The sequence below is a fragment of the Battus philenor genome, unplaced genomic scaffold, assembly GCF_028537555.1.
Source record: "Battus philenor isolate CCGP_79_NKW_IND1 unplaced genomic scaffold, ilBatPhil1.0.hap1 SCAF_22, whole genome shotgun sequence".
Taxonomy (NCBI): domain Eukaryota; kingdom Metazoa; phylum Arthropoda; class Insecta; order Lepidoptera; family Papilionidae; genus Battus; species Battus philenor.
The window spans coordinates 5,170,218-5,189,179 of NW_027181685.1; the positions used below are offsets into that span (position 1 = coordinate 5,170,218).

An 18,962-nucleotide genomic window follows, 5' to 3' on the forward strand; every position below is an offset into this window, starting at 1 on the left:
ATGTAGTTTATAAATTTTATTATGAGCTGAAACTTAAAATAAGCCATGAATGTTTCTTTTTAGTTTTAGTTTAAATTTACTCTTCAGTTCTCAAAAGTTTAAAAATTTTAGAAAGGAATTTCATAACCACATTTAATAAGTCAAAGAATTTGCGGAAAAAAAGCTTTTTTCACATATCCACTTAAACCACGTGATTAAAACGGATTAAGTCAAGAGATTTAAAAGCGACGGATATAGGCTTTGGTTTCTCCGTTAAATATTAATGGATCACGGACGCATTTGCGGTATCTGTCGCTCTTTCGCGGGACATTCCTACATTGTGTTGGTTCGAGAAGCGGATAGTAAAAATATGAAGAACAAAAATAATAATATGTTAAAACGGATTTAAAGCGATATGAAATTACATACACATAACACCATTTAAATCGTTTTGCCAATTATTCAGTTCTGGACTAATTTATGCGGAAATAGTCTTGAAGAATAATATAGTACTAGGCCATAACAATTTTTTCAGGAATCTTATGAGATTCAATCACCTTTGCAGAGCTTCTAAAATATTTGTATTGTATCGACCCTAGGTGGAGATGACCACACGACTATCACACGTTTTTTTGTTAAATTTTTTATAATTTTATTTGGTACTATGGATCATGGTTCGAAATAAATAATTGTTATAATGAAAATATTATTATTTAGCACAATAATTACAAAAATTACAAAATATTTCTGATGATGATAGCACTCCAGTTTTAGTGTCGATGGTTTGTTACAACACTAATACACTCATCCTCCATTTTGTTTGACTTTGACAGGTCTTATATTTTTGTCAAAAGCAAAATTCAGTTCGTCGTTTGTTATGGTTTCCTGTTTATGTTTCAGACCTAAGTTCTCTGTGTAATGGGGACAATATAAACAATTTAACGGACGAATAGTGTTTTATTATTTTTTTACGAACCATCATGACTTCTCAAATGACAAACGACATTGGTGACATAGGACTGACAAATACAGAGGCGGACTCCTCACAAGTACACGCGCATGAAGGTAAATAAACAAAATTTCGCGCTGTATATCTAAAGTTTAATGCTTGAAGTAGTGGTTTTATTTGGCACCAGCACCTTTTATTAATTTTATATTTACCATTAAAAAAAATGCAAAACCGTCTACAACTGAATTAAATTTTACTCCAAAATAAAATTTTATGCTTTAATAAGACTTAGATCCGTCAAACTATTTTGAAAATAATACCACATGGTTTAGGATCCATACCAAAATGATACGCATTTAAATATATTAAACCACTGAAATGTTTCCTTTGAAAATTTTTTTCGTCCTAATTAACTTACGCAAATATTGGTTTTCTACCAAAACTTAGTACATACAGCAAAATATTTACAAAAAAAATTAACTTTATAAATTTCAAGCAACTTCAAGTGCTACACCAGATGATGCTACAACAAGCAATGCTGCGACGCCTTCAGGCAGTGAAGGAGCTTCTAGACAGTCTAATCTTCAGCGTATTCAACAAAGGAAGCAGCAAGTGTACAACTGGCCACATAACAAGAAGCTTCTTAAATTGGCAATTTACTCTGCATGTCAAGTGAGTGGCTATTGAATAGCAATTAATTTATATTAGTTGATGTTTGGTGCTATTAACCTCTACAAAAGATTTTTTAATCCCTTTATGAAACCCTATTACAGGCAAAATATCTATAACATCTTTTACAAAATAGTTTTTGGGATGAAAAATCTTAGGCTAGGTAAAATGATTATGCTTTTAAATGGTGGCACATTGTCATACATTCTGTTTTTAACATGCATTCAGAGAATAATAATGGATATTCATGTTATTCTTAAATAGAAAATGTAGAAATTAAAGTCAGTACTTATAACATCTCTGGAACTAAGGCTCGCATGGGCAATTCATCGGAATTTGTTAACTCTTTGCAATCAAGACCGCTTTTGCCTGAACTGACCAGCACCTTGAACATGGCGCTTTGGGTGAATTTCTTACCTCTAACTTAAAATGAATAAGTCTTTTGCCAAATTAAAGAGTTAAGTTTGTCATATTGAATATGGCAAAAGCGTCCTGTCTTGTAGCTTTGTTCTAGTGTAATTATTTGTTTCCTTAACTATTTCAATTATGAGTTCGTCAGTAAAAAAAAGTTTTAAAAAACCAATGGCTCTTTCATCTGTGTGGGTATGTGTGGTCCTCCAGGAGCATTTCCGTTCTTGAGGATATCTCTTCGGATTCTGTACAACTATCCATACAGAATTGACAGATTGTTGGTCTTCTGTAGTATCACTATCACTGTTGCTTTCACTGTTAATTATTCTAATCTTTTGTGCTCTTACACCTCTTCTTCACTTTCGTCACTACTGGCGCTATCGCCAGTCTCTCTAGCTATACATGGAATTTTCTCGTTTAGTAACTCTAAATGAAACTCATCTTCACTCAAACTTATTTCACCACTGCATTCCATGGTAAATTAAAATTTTTCTATTTGTTCTGCCATGGCTATCAAGTTTGAACTGATGCCGAAAATATAGTCCTCTTCATAGTACCACACTAATCACAGGTAAAAAAATATTACGTGTTTTGAGGGGGACATTACGATTATATAAAAAGGGCTTCCAACCCAACTTCTAAAAACGATATCACATACATAATCAAAATATCAATTGCCTCATGAGGAAACATAAATAGTTTACACCATGAATAGCATGTCCACACCAAACTAAGTATATTATATAAACCAAACAAAATATATTCTAGAACTTACATGATAACAAAACATGACTTGTACATATTCAATTCATTTGCTTTTTTGGGTTTAGTTTCTACTTGCCATATCACATTTATTTCAACTTAACATTGAAGTATGAGACACCTATAATTTCTCACTACGATATAAACACAGCTATTTTTATTGTATTTCTTATTTTTAGACTCCTGATTGCACATGCAATGGATGGAAAACTCCTGTTCCCCAGCCTGCTGCTAAAGCAAATGCACGGGGTGACCAACCATTGGCCAACTTTACAGATCCATGCCGCAACTGTAACCATATTTTAGGTTAGTTTCACTGTTTCCTGTTTATTATCTATCTCTAACAGTTATTAATATATACTGAAACAATACGAACATACAATGTCAATAGAAAACCCATTGCATATCCATTCCTACCTCTTTACATATAATAGACTTCCCTGTAGAAATACAATCCTGTAAATCCAATGTCAAATAATTAATATGAAGACAATATTAAAATTCCAAACACACATTATGTGATGATCTAACACTTTCTTAGGTTCAATTATTCAATGCCTTGTATTGTTATTAACAAATAAACGGTGATAATATGCATCACCATCTTCATATCAGGCTATACAAGCCAATTTTACTTCATAAAAAGAAAAAAGGAAAAATGCAAGCCACAAATACAAATTGTTTTTTTTATAGTTACTTTACCACTGGCCAAAACCATCTATTTGTGTCTCCACTGCCAACAACTGATGATGTTGAATTTTAGTAGAAAATAGCTACAATTAATAAATAGGAGGGGTGTGGTATTTCATCATGATAATGCTAAACTATTCATCTGAGTGGCGAAAGATTTGAGTGATTTTAATTTTAGAAGAGTTTGGCTGCAAGGTGATAATGCATTCACCGTGTAACTCTGGCCTTGCACCATCAGATTTCCATCTGATTATGTCTGTTCAGAATTCTTTACAATGTTGTGCCAAGTTATCATTAAGAGAGGACTGCTAAAACTATTTGGCTTGGCTTCTATAGCAACAGTATCAATATAGGCGTTTGATCACTTTATCCCTACAAGATGGTACATTACATATGAGTGATCAAACAAAATGGTTCACACAAAAACTTAAAATGCGAAGAAACTTTTTCCATTATTAAAATATTTATTTACAGAAAAACATGTAACACAGCTACAAGGATTAGCAGTTTCCGAAGTAAACCGTTTATTGGGCGCAGTAGTGGATGTAGAAAACATTTTTATGTCCATGCACAGAGAGGATGATCATGATACAAAGCGTGTATATTACTATCTGTTTAAGGTATGTAATGTTTTTTTTTTTTATTTCTTTTGGCAATAATTGTTCTATTTGATTGGGATGTTACATTAATTCATAGTATATATGGGGTTTTAATGATCATTAGGATAAAAAAAGAAATTCATTTACAGCTTGTTGGGAAACTTCATATTGAGTGATTGGTTATAGGTGAAATAACTTAAAAGGGTGAATATATAGCTCATGTGTCAGCAACAAGTTTAAGGCTTTTACATCTATTTTCAATCAACCTGTATAAAATATCTCTCTTTAATATCTTTCTCTACATTGTAATGAGATTAGCCAATAAATTTTCGTTGTAGAAAGTTTGCAGGGAAAGACAGTAAACAATTATTTTATAGTTTTATTTTTGTAGTATTTTAGTAAATTAAAAATTCATTATGTCATTGTTTCTGAAACCATTAATTTTTGAGATGGATAGACCATACAGTTTGACAGCAAATGACCTAAACAGTCACCCATATAAAGCTTTAATCAATCACTATTATTATAACCAATCATCTTGTATTTCGGTGATAAATAAGAAGTTACTATTTACTTATGGAGGTAATTAAGAAATTTGCAAATAACATACTTTTTCTTGTCATACAAAATCATGTAATATACAATATGGTATCTATATAGATTAAAATTACCTCAGTAGAAATACCCACTGAAAAACAAAAAAATAATGTGAATGGGATAATTTTTATAACCTATATAAATAACATTAATTAAACAATTAGTACTGTAACTGAAAACAGTGAAGAAAAAAGAAGCTCTCAACTAAATATTGTCAAGCATGCTTAGTTTATAATACTTTTAACAAGCCAAGTAATACACAGACGAATAAACTGAATATCTAGTATATAGCTTTTTTTTTTCATTAAATATTTGTTTAAAAAATATTCTTTTTATTTCAGTTGTTACGAAAGTGCATCCTTACAAGAACTCATCCTCGCATTGAAGGTCCACTGGGCCAGCCGCCATTCGAAAGGCCGTCCATTGCAAAAGCCATTACTAACTTTGTTTTGTACAAGTTCAACACATTGGCACAAAGAGATTGGCAAACTATGTATGATTTGGCCAAAATGTTCCTGCATTGTTTTAATCATTGGAATTTCGAGACGCCGAGCGTTCGGAAATTGGTAAGTCTATTAATTACCTTTTTTATTACAATATGTACTTGATAACCATATTCATATCAATGAATAATTATAAGATAAATATATTTATTTATAAGAACTAAGGCGGCTTGAAGAATTATTTGTCTAATTGGCGATGGGCACGCCCACATAACTCGTGCACCCGATAGTTATGGGGGTTGAAAGGTTCTCGAGTGGCGGACATGAGTCGGTAGGGCAAGACCAGTAATCGTGGCGATCTTTGGGTGTGGCCTATGCCTTTCAGAGGGCTTATATCAGGTGATATGATGGTGATAATATATATGTATAGAAATTTACATCATGTAATTCCAGTTTTTTCGTGGATCATATTATATATGTAAATGGTATAGGGACAGATTATAATTTATGTACATTATAATCCATCAGTGGCCGTAATGTCAATATATGAAATTATTGGTAGATATCAAGATTATAAAAATGAAACACAAGGTTTTCGTTAGTTTTTTCTTTTAAAGAAATATTACAATAAAATGTGAAACTTGTCAAACATAAATATATTTTTTATTAAGTTATGGAGTCAGGTTTTCACTTTTTGAACAATTTTTTTCCAGCAAGTATCAAACCCAGAGGACATTTCAGCATATCAAATAAATTACACCAGGTAAATTTAAATCATTTATAATTTTCTAAAAAGACATGGTCATTTTGTGTTTACTGTGCTGTTTCTCAAATTCTTTCAGATTATTTAAGGCAAATTTTAAAATTTGTATCATTTGTTAATAGATGGCTAGTCTTCTGCCACGTGCCCGCATTCTGTGATTCTTTGCCCCATTTTGAGACTTCACTGGTGTTTGGAAGGACTTTATTACGAGCTGTATTTAAATCAGTATGTCGGCAGCTCATGGACAAATGCCATTCGGAACGCGACCGTATGCCGCCGGAAAAAAGGGTCAGTTTTGAATAATTCTATTCATATCATTATTGTAATGTAACTTATCACTTGTGTTGTAGTGATAAATGGTTAATACTGAAAAACTGTTAATTATTTATTTTTTGGTATACATTTGTTAGTCTATTCTCAAGACATAGCTAACAATAAACAAAAAGTGTAAGAACCTATAAATAATTAAGCATATTTGGCACTAATTACCGATGTATCAGATATTTTCATATTAAAGTTCAAATATATCATAAGATTAGCACAGTACTTCGGCAAAATTCTAAATTACACTATTCACAAACACAAATACACTAATTACTGTTAGTCAACTGGAATATCTGTAACATCATTAGATGCTATCCCTTTTTATATTCATCTTTCCTGGCAAAGCTGAATTTAACAATAAATAAATTGAGCATAAATTATAAAAATATTCATGTACATTATGTTATACAGGTATTAGTTCTAACACACTTCCCCCGCTTCCTGGGATTGCTTGAAGAGGAGATCTTTAGCGCCAACTCTCCCATTTGGGATCCTGACTACAAACAAGTACCTCCTAACCACCTCCAAGCAATACTTGACAACAAGAACAGTGAGTGATTCGGTTATCTTTCTTATTCAATTCTTTTTTGATATTCCTTTTCAATCTTCATATATAGAAGGCAAGGAGCTACCATAAATTTCTGGGCATTTAACGTTTATTACACCCTCATCTGTTTTTTAACTCGTTACCGCTTTCATTGGAAACTATAATGTAGATAATTGAATCAGATCACATACTTACAATAAAGGTCACAGATTAAAAATGCAATCAGGGCTGAGCAATTTAAGTTGGTGTTGGCAGCATTGTTAAAAACTTCATTTATATTGGGGTTTCTATTACCCTATTTTTCTCTTCCTTCTATGGATTCAACCAAATTTTCTGTACATTAGCTCTTAAAATTCAGATCCTCCTCTTATTTTTGGGTCTTCAATTCTTCAATAATATACAACTATGTTCATATTATTGACTGTCTACTATTCCGCTCTTTGATTAATCCTACATAAAAAGAAGATGTTTTTCATTTTTTTCATAGCCGGTCGTCGTGCCGGCGAGTTCGAACGAGTGACTGCTTCCGGTGACAGTAAAGACGGATTCACAACGGTCACGCTTTCATCAGGTGTGTGTCTCGCTCTCTCATCGAATCATTTAAAGCTTGACTGCCCTCCATTTTCTGGCAATTGCATACATTTCTATCAATTTATGTACGTAACAGATAGTATACTGGTAAATTGAATATTAAATAAATATGTAGAAGGGTCGCGCAAATGGCCGCATAAACTGTGATGTTAAAAATTGAAGCGTTATAATAAAAAATAAAAAAACCACTTAAAAAATAATTATGAATTAGTCCATATGAATTAAGTTCAGAATGTTTTAAGATTTAAGTTAGGAAATAGTTCCTAAAACCTTTAAGAAGATACTTGGATTACTTAGATTTAATACAATAAGCACAAAGAACATGACTAAAAAAACGGATAATATTAATTCTTAAAAACAAAGAAATGGACGCAAATATCTGTGGGATGTAGGTTCAATAATAAAAAAAAATATAGTGAACCATGCGACAATCGAACTAGTTGGAAGGGGATGTCTAACTATTAAGTGAGTGGAAATCTTCAGCTCCGCTTTGCATTAGACGGATGCAAGTAAAAAATCTCCATTTGTATAAATCTTAATAAATCTAAGCGAATAATATGACTGTTGAATAAAAAACACTGTGCCACTTTTGAAAAATTACAAAAACAAAATCTATTAGAGGCTGATGTGAAAAATTATTCCAATAAAAAAATTAATATTATACTTTTTTTAAAAATCATTTAATATAATACTATAATGTATAGACTATATACTATATATATATATATATATATATATATATATATATATAAAATATAGTAATATTACAAATATATACTAAAATAAATATAATAACTTTTACTTTTGATGTTTATTTTTAAAGTAAAAGCTACTTTTGCTTTGTGATGTTTGGCAAGTCAGATTTGATGGAATTTTTTAAATTGAATTTTATATGAAGATAACAGAATTTTCTATTTATGGTACCAACAGCATAATTTTTTTCCTTTTTTAAATGATCTTATATATAGTAAATAGTGTAGTACTCCTATTATTATTTATTCAAGCTGCAAGTTTTATGATGAAAATGATCATCGTATTACACACTGCACTCATATTTACGACAATCTAATGTATGTACATTAATGTCCTTGGTAGAAATAAAATAAAGTGATTTTCATCAATGTTATTCATGGAATAAATATAAAATTGTTGTGACTGCTAGCAGGCTTCATACAGTGTTCCACTCATTCAAAGGTCAATGTACACAATTTAATAACAAACTACCCAACAACGCAGTAAATGTATTTGTTAGTGTATTCAAGATATTTATTAAGCACATACTTTGCCAAAGGAATCATTACTCTGTTTCAGACTGTGTCAACAATGAATATGTTTGAAAATAAGTTTATACAATTTTATAGAAAAAGAAAAAAAAATTACACACCCGCTGAGTTTGTTGTTAGTTTTTCTCAGTAGATAGCGTGTTACAAACAAACGGAAACTTGATTTTGAGCTGACGATTATAAATGAATATTAATGATCTCCTACAATAAAGCTATTTTGATTTTGACGTTAACATATAAAAAAATGTTTTGCTAAATAGTTAAAGCGACGAGATTTTGGTAAATAAAGCTGTTTTTTTATTGCCGATGGACGTAATTGTTTTATATACAAAGATTAAAATTAAGTAACGTTTGGATAATATTTTCATTTAATTTGTCTATATAGGCAGTGTAAAGCAGGAGGGCTTGAAACGAGGTTCCGAATCGCGTTCTGGCGAGACGCCTGTCGGCGGGGCAAAGCGACGGCGGCTCGCGGACGACTGCGATGACGTCAGCGAGCGGACGGTCGCAGAGATCGTCGCCACTATCACCGACCCCAACTACATGTGCGGCCCTGACGTGAGTTTACGCAGTCACACTTATTTCTTCTTCTTTTCGGCCGATAAACGCATACTGCAAGGCATGGATCTCCTTTAAAGATCACGATAACCGGTCTTGCACCGCCCGCATCGTGCGACCTTAACTGTGTCGTCGGTCCTTCTTTATGAAAGCCTACCCTTGTCGTGTCTACCGGCTCTTGGTCGCCCCACGAGAACCTTTCGGCCCCAATAGGCATTGGTTGTACGAGCGATGTGTTCCGCCTACTGCCCCTTCGAGCTACGTCAATAAGGTTACCGATTACCGGTTATTCTTTAATTTTAATCTAATTAACTTATAATCTTTCCACCGTTTGGACATGAGACAGAGAGGATCCGCGCCCTACATAGGATGGTTAAAAACAGGTAATAAAAACTTTGTGAATTTATAACTCATTTGCTTACAAAGTTAACTTATAAGGCTTAATTTACTGTAATATTGGTGGTACAGTGATAATTACTGAATTTAAGTTACTTATAGAGTTATTTAGATATATATGTTAGACTTACTGATATTGGAAAAGGTCTGAAAGGTTATCTAGTGCCGTCCACAAGCCGGTAGAGTGCAGGGCCCCCATTAGGTAAACCGACGACATAATTCAGGTCGCAGAAAGAGGCCTATTTCTTGCAGAGGGCGCTTATAGACTGATATGATGATGATGGAGCGGTATTGGTGATAGACCAACGTGTATTTGTAAAAGATTAAAATACCTTATTAATAGAGGCATATAAACAGTAAAAGTACTGATGCAGGAGGTTCGAATGGACGGGAAAAGAATGTAAAATATGCTTACTAAATAGGGTTATAACAATTGGCAGAGAAATACCTCGTTAACATTAGTTTAATCACAGGCACTGTTTCAAATGCAAGCACCTCGAGATGAAGCAGCCAAACTGGAGGAACAGCGGAAGATGATCGAGTTCCACGTCATCGGCAACTCGCTCACCGGTCCGGTCAACAAGCAGACCATGTTGTGGCTTATAGGTAAGTTACGATTTTTTACATTTACTATTTATTTTAATAGCGACTAACTGCTTTAACGCGCCTTAAGTATGTATGCGGCTAAACTAAGAGAGTATTGGCCGCTCCGTATCATCTGTATCCTGAGGCACTTCTCCTTGGACTCATCTCGCCTTGCTTTTTCCCATATGCGGTACAGCGATTTCTGTAGCACTTTAATAAGTTGCACTTAAAAATACAATATTGAACTAAGGTTTTCATATTGTAGCTCAAGATCGTAGTGTAGTCTGGTTTCCTAATCGGACAGTGATAATATAATCTGTATTTCAGGTCTTCACAACGTATTCTCGCACCAGCTGCCCGAAATGACCAAAGAGTATATCTCACAACTAGTTTTCGATCCGTAAGTAATGAGTTTTATTTCTCTGTCAGGCTCTTTCATGTTGTATTACCAGTATATAAAATAAATCTTATTTATTGTTTATATGGTAACTTGATAACTTTATACTTTATTTTTATATATAAAGCTAAAAAATACTTCAATTATTTTAACATGTCATTATAATAATAATAAATTTTACGTACTCTTTAAGAGTGTAATATTTTTTCTTTGATTTGTTTAATATAATTTGTTTAATTACATAGTTTATTTATCTCTAGTCCTCTAAAACGTATAATTATTATAAGGAATTCTGTTGGCATTGTAAATATTTTTAAATATATTAATTACAAGTTATTTTTTCTTTTTTTTTTAGTAAACACAAGACATTGGCTCTTATTAAGGAAGGAAGGCCCATTGGTGGTATATGCTTCCGGACGTTCCATTCGCAGGTAACGTACTAAATTATGGTCTATGACACCAATATTGCAAATGCTTTATAACAATGTATAATTATTTTGATATAAATATAGCTCAACAACGATAAGCCAGGTGCAAATAACGATTTATGTATTATTTTCACCGTTTGGCTGATGAAAAATGTCCAAATCTCGTTGTTGCTTGTTTTTCGGATTTCCTTGTCATAACTGTCGAAGAAGCGAATAAAGTTGCGTATAAATATGAATCAATCCAAAAGCACTCCAAGTTATTAAACGAAGATATAAGTTTGATCACCATGTAGTCATTGTCTATATCTCATTTAATTTTGCATTATCTTTCCGGCGCCATTTATTAACATTATTTTCATCGTCTTTTTTATACGGTATGATTAATTTTAATTATAAAAGCTTTAACGTGTTTAATGTATACACTGTTTGTCAGCAAAAACCTTTGAGGCTTTTACACTTTTAACCAACCATCCCTAGATAAGTTTAAGTCAAATAAAAGTTTTTATTTTGACTCAGGGTTTCAGCGAGATCGTGTTCTGCGCGGTGACATCGAACGAACAAGTAAAAGGCTACGGCACGCACCTGATGAATCACCTTAAGGACTACCACATTAGAAACAACATCCTGCATTTCCTAACCTTTGCCGATGAGTTTGCTATCGGTATGTTCATTTTTTTATTTAATTATTTGTATAGTTTCATTTGAAATGACCGCTTGTGTACATAATAAGAAGTGTGCCTCTAACCGTTTTCCAAAGGGGCGCTTTGACTTTAAAATTTAGTGGACTGTAGTGTTACACATGGGTTTTTCTTTTAAAAGTAACTCAGCAGGGGTTTTTCAAAATAAAATAAAAAAATGTGACAATGCAATTCTAAAATTAATCGTGTATAAGGAAAAAAAGAATTTTAAAAATAAAAAAAAATATTAAATAATCATAAATATAAAACTACGATATAATACAGCGATGTACGATATTATGTATTATTAATGTAACATAGATTGAGTAGTCTCCTGTAAGTGCAAAAGAAATTCTCTATTTTATTTCATTGGTTATTCGAAATTTACCGCTAATACATGTGACTTCCAATTCATAGATATTATTCTGCTCTCTCTTTCGCTCTTCTCTGTTTCTGCGACGTAATTAGTTCCTAGAAGAGTTTGGATCTCGTTTTCTTAAACTCCGTCATCTGTAATTTCAAGTTTACTATAATGAAACGACATGCGCTTCTCGAAAAATAAACAGAAAATGATGTCGTTATTGAACTAATCGTACACACATACATCATTCAATATTAATGTCAAGCAACACTGTTAGATGGCAGCAGTAATATTTCATACAAAACTCAGAGGTACGAACACTCACTACTCAAGCGTCGTTGTTGCAGTGGACAATCATGAGTTTTACTATTTTTTCAAAGAATAATAATGTCGCAGGATACTTCAAGAAGCAGGGATTCAGCAAAGACATCAAGTTGCCACGCGCTATGTACCAGGGCTACATTAAAGACTACGAAGGCGCCACGCTCATGCACTGTGAGCTCAACCCGCGCATCGTCTACACGCGCTTCACGTCCGTCATACGCAGGCAGAAAGAGGTACCGTACGTTTTTTTTTTTACCGTACGTTTAATTTTATAGTGTACATTACACAGGATATATTTAGATTCTGGGAAATAGGAAGTAAAATTTTGAAATGTAATGACTTTTTTTTTCATCTCATACTTTTGTATTAACATCGTGTAAATAATGTGCAAAAAGATTCAACAACTTTTGGGTAGATGGCGCTTATGTGAAATGATAAATGATTTCGTTGGATTGTTGGACATAGGCCTACCCCGTAGATTTCCAAGACCGGTTGGAAGTAGGCCTTCATCCAATATCTTCCCACGACATTACCAAGGTCGTTCATTATATTTAAAAACATAGTGACACAAGGAAGCGTAATTATTCGAACTAATTGAATTGGTAAATCAATTTTAAAACCCAAATTGATTAATGAAACCCGTTGGCATTTACAGCTTAAGTGGTATTTAGATGGCTGGACGCTGAAGGCATTTATCTTAATCATATTCTCAAGACCTAAATTTGCGGACTCCATTGAAAGTTTTAGGTAGTCTTATATTACAAACTCCATCAGATATAAATCACCAGTTTAGCCGTAGGACGTCCACTGCTAGGCATAGACCTCGTCCATAGATTTCTAATAAGGCCGGCTGCAAACGGCCTGTATCCAGAGTCTTCTAACCACCTTAATAAGGACGTCTGTGCACCTTGTACTATGCTACTACTAACCACTTCGGATAGCGTTAGCGCTGGGAGAAGTAGCGAAGGATCCCAGCAATGACTATATCTAGTATGATCGGAGGTTGGCGACCGCTATGATACTTAAGCTAACCTCGACTACAACAATTTCGAATGCTTTTAGAACAGCTGTGAAATGTTTTGTACGATGCCTGTACTAAGGTTGTCGTGTCGTCCGGAAACTCAGTCTCAGGACGCGCAGCATCTGAATCTGCCGGGTGCTTTGTAGGCGGTACAATCAAGTCTGTACAAATTAATATATCATTTAATATTACGTGCTTGATGTTATAGCGACGTGGAAAGTTAAATTTTACATTTTGCATGACTAATCCATTCCTTGTAATTGTAGATTGTGAAGAAACTGATTGACATGCGGCAAAAGGAGATTAGAAAAATCCATCCTGGTCTCACTTGTTTTAAAGAAGGCGTGAGTATATTATGAATTGTTACAGTAAGAAAGAAGTAAGACGGGGATTGTTCGAGTTTGATTTTGTAGAGCGTTGTCTTTATCGCAGTGTCTCAACTTCTGATGATGTTTATAGAGTAATTAAAACCGATCTTGTTTGTAAGAGATTCAACCAGACTTATGTAATTTTTATATAATTTGAACAACACTACACAGTTTCATTTATTACACGATCTATTATGTTGCTAGAGAAATGTAAGACAATGACATATTGGTTTTTACAACTCTATATATATTTATATTATTAAATTAAAGCGTCTATACCTTCCGATAATTTAGATGCGATTGTCGGCATATCAAAATGCCCAACGTCGCGTGCAAAATCAAATGCCGTAAATAATGCTTTCCTTCTCCCTGCTCATAACCCTTATTACTGGATCATGACTCTTTTTGGAAAGTTTGTGGCGAATTATGTTCCGTCATCTATGCCAGTCATTCGCGATAGAATTGCAGATTACACCATAATAAGCATTAAAAGTATTTTTAGTTTGATTTTGGATATACATGTAATTTAATTGAAATTAAAGTGTTCGTTTTTTTTAATTATCACATTTTATACGATTTAAAGGATATTTCATAAGGTTTGACGTTAATTTTGATTCGTTTCATATTAGGTACGCAGCATTCCGGTGGAGTGCATCCCGGGGCTGCGTGAGAGTGGGTGGCGCGGCGGTAGGGGCGCGGGGGCGGAGCCCGAGCCCGACGCGGAGCCTGGGACGCTGCGCGTTGTATTGCATGCGGTAAGACATAGTCCCTAAAATTCACTTGTTTACATTAACATAATTTATAGAAAGCTGCACTTAAAGTATAGTTGCAGTTGTTTTATGGTTTACTTTTGATAGTAATTAAATATTGTTGTGATGGTTATGTTGAATTATCGGCGGTGTCCTTCTTTTCAGAGTTGTACTGCCAATTAAGTGTTACACAACAGTTAATTGATATCTGCTAGCTTATAAAATCATACAGTATTAATAACAATATTCAAATCACAGGTGAAAAACCACGCGGCTGCATGGCCGTTCCTGAAGCCTGTAGACAAGACCGAAGTGCCGGACTACTACGACCACATCAAATATCCGATGGGTAACTTATTCCATTAATTTGACCTCCAAGTATATAATAAAAACTGCTATTTCTTAAGATATTCTTTATTAGCTTTTAAATATTTAATTTATTAAAATAACGCAACAGAAAGTAAATCATCGATCTAAACCAGAGTTCGCCAAACTTTTTTGTGTCGTAGACTCCTTGTCATGTTTTTCGTGTTGGGTAGACCCCCTTCTTACCTGATATTGATTTCCTGTAAATTTCTAACTGTAGTGAAGTTTAGTGTATGTTCAAAATGTATGACATGATAAATGTAACGACCACAAAGCGAATACCAACATCCTATAATTTACACAATTTTATAAACATATATAATAAATAATTTAGTTCATAGGTACTTTTATAAAAAATGTAAATGTTTTGATATTATAAGATAGTATGATGTAAGTAAATAGGTACTATCAGTGTATGTGTTGAGATCCACTATCGTGGACCCCCATTTTCATTTCATGAACCCCTAAACTTTTTTTCGCTGACGTAGACCCCTTGCAGGTTGTCATCCCTAGGGGTCGATAAAGACCACTTTGGGAATCACTGATCTAAACCATTGGTGGTAAACTATCTATAGACTACTGCCTCTACAATAAAAAACTAAGGGGCGGTGTTGCCCCCGCAGGGAACATGTGACTGTATGAATCATCATCATTATATCAGCCGATAGACGCCCACTACTAGGCATAAGCCTTCCCCTAGGATCATGATGACCGGTCATGGTCGCCGCTAGAGAACCTTGCCCTGCCCACTACCACTTCAGAGGAGCAATTCTTCAAGCTACGTCAATTACCTTAGTTGTTCTGGGTAACAGCTGATTCGATCTTACAGCAAAGCACTGAGAATAGTCTTCTAGATGACCTCGAGCCATCTGGTAAGGCCCATAGTAAGCGACCACGTGTCGGATACAAGACATTACCGGCATCACGTATTAGTCAAAGGCCCCCGTTATCAGGCAGTATGGTATGTTACCAAGATATTAATAGTAAAGATGTTTCCCAGACCTGCGCACGATGGGCGAGCGGCTCAAATCCCGGTACTACGTGTCGAAGAGGCTGTTCATCGCAGACATGACCCGCATATTCACCAATTGCCGTCTCTACAACTCGCCCGAAACCGATTACTACAGGTAAACATACTTACATAACGTCAGGCAGTGGTGTACCAAGAACTTTTGCCGCCCGGGGCGATCTCCAGTTTGCCGCCCCTTCTATTATAAGTCAATCAAATAGTGGTTTTTTATAAATTAATACACATAAATAAATTATTAAGTTATTTAATCAATATTAATTAATACACAGAGTAAATTTTTTTAGACATATGTGTATGCACTCGTAAACATATTTATATAATATCTACTCTTCTTTCTAGCTTTCATACTAGAAAAATCGTGTATAATGCTCTCAAAATTAAAATTATTTGTAATTTCTTGTTCTATTACCAATATTGCAAGAGTTTTTGGTCTTAATTGACTCATTGTAGAACGAAGATAATTTTTTATCAACTTCAATTTTGAGAAGCTTTTTTCGCAACTACCGACACTGATTGAAATTGTTAAAAAAATTCTTAACAAAATTACAATGTTGGGAACAGAATTTTAATTTATTATTCAAGAAAGAAAATAAATATGAAATGAATATGTTGCTTTTAACAACTATAAGTAAATTTAAAAAATGCCGCCCCAAGGTAAGTGCCGCCCGGTGCGGACCGCACCCACCGCCCCCCCCTAGGTACGCCACTGACGTCAGGTGAAATATAGTAGCGTTTATTTAATACATGAGACATTTCTTGACACCACACTGTTATGTCCAGAACAAAACACTTATCAAGTAAATGTTCTATTCCTTTCAATCCTCTTTTTAAAGTAGACGAACGACCTTGTTAAGTTCGTTGGAAGACGCTGGATCCAGGTCGCTCCCAACCGGTCGTGTTAACAATGTATAGTTGCGGGCTATATCTAGCAGTGCATGTCTGTATGGTCTTTTACTGTCTACTTGCTCAAGACCAATATATTGTAGAATTTATATGGTTATTATGTGATATGCTACATTTAAGATTCGTTGTCAGTGTACTGAGGAAAACTTTCTTTTAGTCTTCATTTAGATACGACTTTGAAATGTGAAATTTGTCACGTAAACCTAGACCTTTTTTAGTTTGCTACCCTAATTAACCATAATTCGCGGTTGTTGGTTTGGTCTTACCATAATTGTGACTTTTTGTTCATGGCAATCTTTCCCGTTAGCGTCTGTCTCCCAATATTTGCTGCCGGCTAGGCTAATTGAAATATCAGCTGCCTTTAAGTCATGTATTAGATTTATGTCGTTAATGTTCGTAGGTGTGCGAACCTTCTGGAGAAATACTTCCACACGAAGATGAAGGAGGCGGGATTGTGGGACAAATGATTGGAGTTCAATTTCGACGCGTTCTTCGTGCGAGAGCTATCTGGGAATGCAACTCCTCGACATCCAGCTTAAGCTCAGTATAGGACGCCCAGGTGAAGGGGGAAGCGTCCAGGAGAAGTTTTACTTTATACTTACCAAATTTGTTCCTTATACAGCTGATAGTAATAAAAATCAAGGTGCACTGTGGAATACTTGTGTTAATGTTTTAACACGAGTATTCTCACATTTTATTAATTAATGGGATTTTCTCAGCCCTTAACCCACCGGGGTCATTATTTTCTGTGATTAAATTTTTATTTTACATATATAAGCTACTCCTTTTCTACATGGGTGGCTTATGTGTATAGTGCATTTGCAGATTTTTAAATAGTATGGTAATTATAATTGGAAGATTTGCACTTTTATAAATTTAGTTGGTTTATACAGATTTTCCCCATACATCAACATCAAGCTAACATGGGCAGAAATTAGCTAAATATTTTAAAAATCTATATATTTTAAATGTGAATACAGAAAGTGTATTTTCTTTTAAATTTACACCGTTAAGTTTTTTTTTGTCGTTTACTCACGATGTCATGAAAGTGGACAAAAATTATAAAAATAGATTTATAGTCGTAGGAATAGAAACGACATCATGGGATGAATAATTTTTTTTTATGTTTTTATCGGGAATAGCTTAGAAATATGTAAAACGGATTTTGTTAATTAATTTTAAGATTTTACCTTGACATTGAGTTATGAGATAAAATATATAAATTATCTTAAGGCAGTAAACATAAGGATTGGTTATATTATTTTTTATTTAAGGTGTCCGTATTCGCTATACCGCGCCTAGGAAAATCGGTAAGTTGTGTGGGTAAGTGGGGTGAGCGTCACCTCGGACTGACGGCCGTACCCAGAATATATATACTCGTTCTCGCTGCGCACATACCTAATGCGCGGTACAGCGGTTTCGGTAGCACTGTCGTAGAGTCGGGAGCGCTTTGTTAGGATATACTTTCCATAAATAGTACTACTAGTTGGGTATCATCGCAGCATCTATTTCTGCCGATGCCATAGAAGGTGAAAATGTTATTGTTTTGTTGTTAATAGGACATCGTAAAGTATTAGGATATCGCCTGAGATAAACACAAATGTGGTGTTACGAATGGTTTTTAATTTTAAAATCCACTACATATGCAGTGGAACTATGTTTTAAGGGGTAGATCTGTCATTATAAAAAAAACACTCCTTTTGTTTCGAAACTTTGTCGTAAAGAATTATTAGAATTATTATAATTAGGATTGGTGTTTGTCGATGGGAGGATAACATTTTAATACATATTTCATACTAATTATAATACTGTTACAAAACAAATGTAATCCAATCACATTCTCTTGCTGTCTGTAGTAAAATAATTTTGCATGTCGGTTCACTTTGTTCCTATAACAATGAATATCTTTATAGAAGTTTAAGTAGCCACTTTTTTTTAAATAAGTAGCAGATTTTGTAGTTGATAAATGTGTACATATAATAATCTCTGTATATTTGTGACTTAATGTTATTATTGCCATAATATAAATAAAAAATGTGTTTTTTAAATAAATTGACTTTGAATTACTTCCTTATAATTCTTTACCACATGAACGATTTCTCTGGCTGAGATTTCAAATAAAATTACTACACAAAGAAACTTTTTTAAACGAACCCCTACGATACTAAAAATGTTATTTCTTATATTACGTA

At 33.9% G+C, this 18,962-nt stretch overlaps 1 protein-coding gene across 2 annotated transcripts; it reads left to right on the forward strand.

Annotated features, from left to right (window-relative positions):
- Positions 1–803: 803 nt before the first annotated feature.
- On the forward strand, positions 804–18,783 carry Gcn5 (Gcn5 acetyltransferase). 2 transcript variants are annotated; one of them, XM_068766841.1, is made up of 20 exons: positions 804–1,044; positions 1,425–1,600; positions 2,950–3,076; positions 3,935–4,080; positions 4,998–5,222; positions 5,813–5,862; positions 5,985–6,150; positions 6,598–6,736; positions 7,221–7,304; positions 8,993–9,165; positions 10,035–10,167; positions 10,474–10,546; positions 10,899–10,974; positions 11,488–11,632; positions 12,406–12,566; positions 13,621–13,698; positions 14,352–14,477; positions 14,730–14,820; positions 15,838–15,964; positions 17,171–18,783. In XM_068766841.1, exons 1-20 carry the CDS (start codon positions 960–962, stop codon positions 17,235–17,237), a joined length of 2,448 nt encoding a protein of 815 aa, XP_068622942.1. In that variant the 5' UTR covers positions 804–959; the 3' UTR covers positions 17,238–18,783. The 2 variants fall into 2 exon arrangements, with proteins under 2 accessions (XP_068622942.1, XP_068622943.1); XM_068766842.1 differs by lacking the exon at positions 7,221–7,304.
- Positions 18,784–18,962: the final 179 nt, after the last annotated feature.

Bases quoted from the DNA above. Each gene is read 5' to 3' on its own strand.
- Gcn5 (XM_068766841.1), top strand. From the start codon at position 960: ATGACTTCTCAAATGACAAACGACATTGGTGACATAGGACTGACAAAT. The intron at 6,151-6,597 runs GTCAGTTTTGAA...TATGTTATACAG, and splicing joins GTATGCCGCCGGAAAAAAGG to GTATTAGTTCTAACACACTT. The intron at 10,975-11,487 runs GTAACGTACTAA...ATTTTGACTCAG, and splicing joins TCCGGACGTTCCATTCGCAG to GGTTTCAGCGAGATCGTGTT.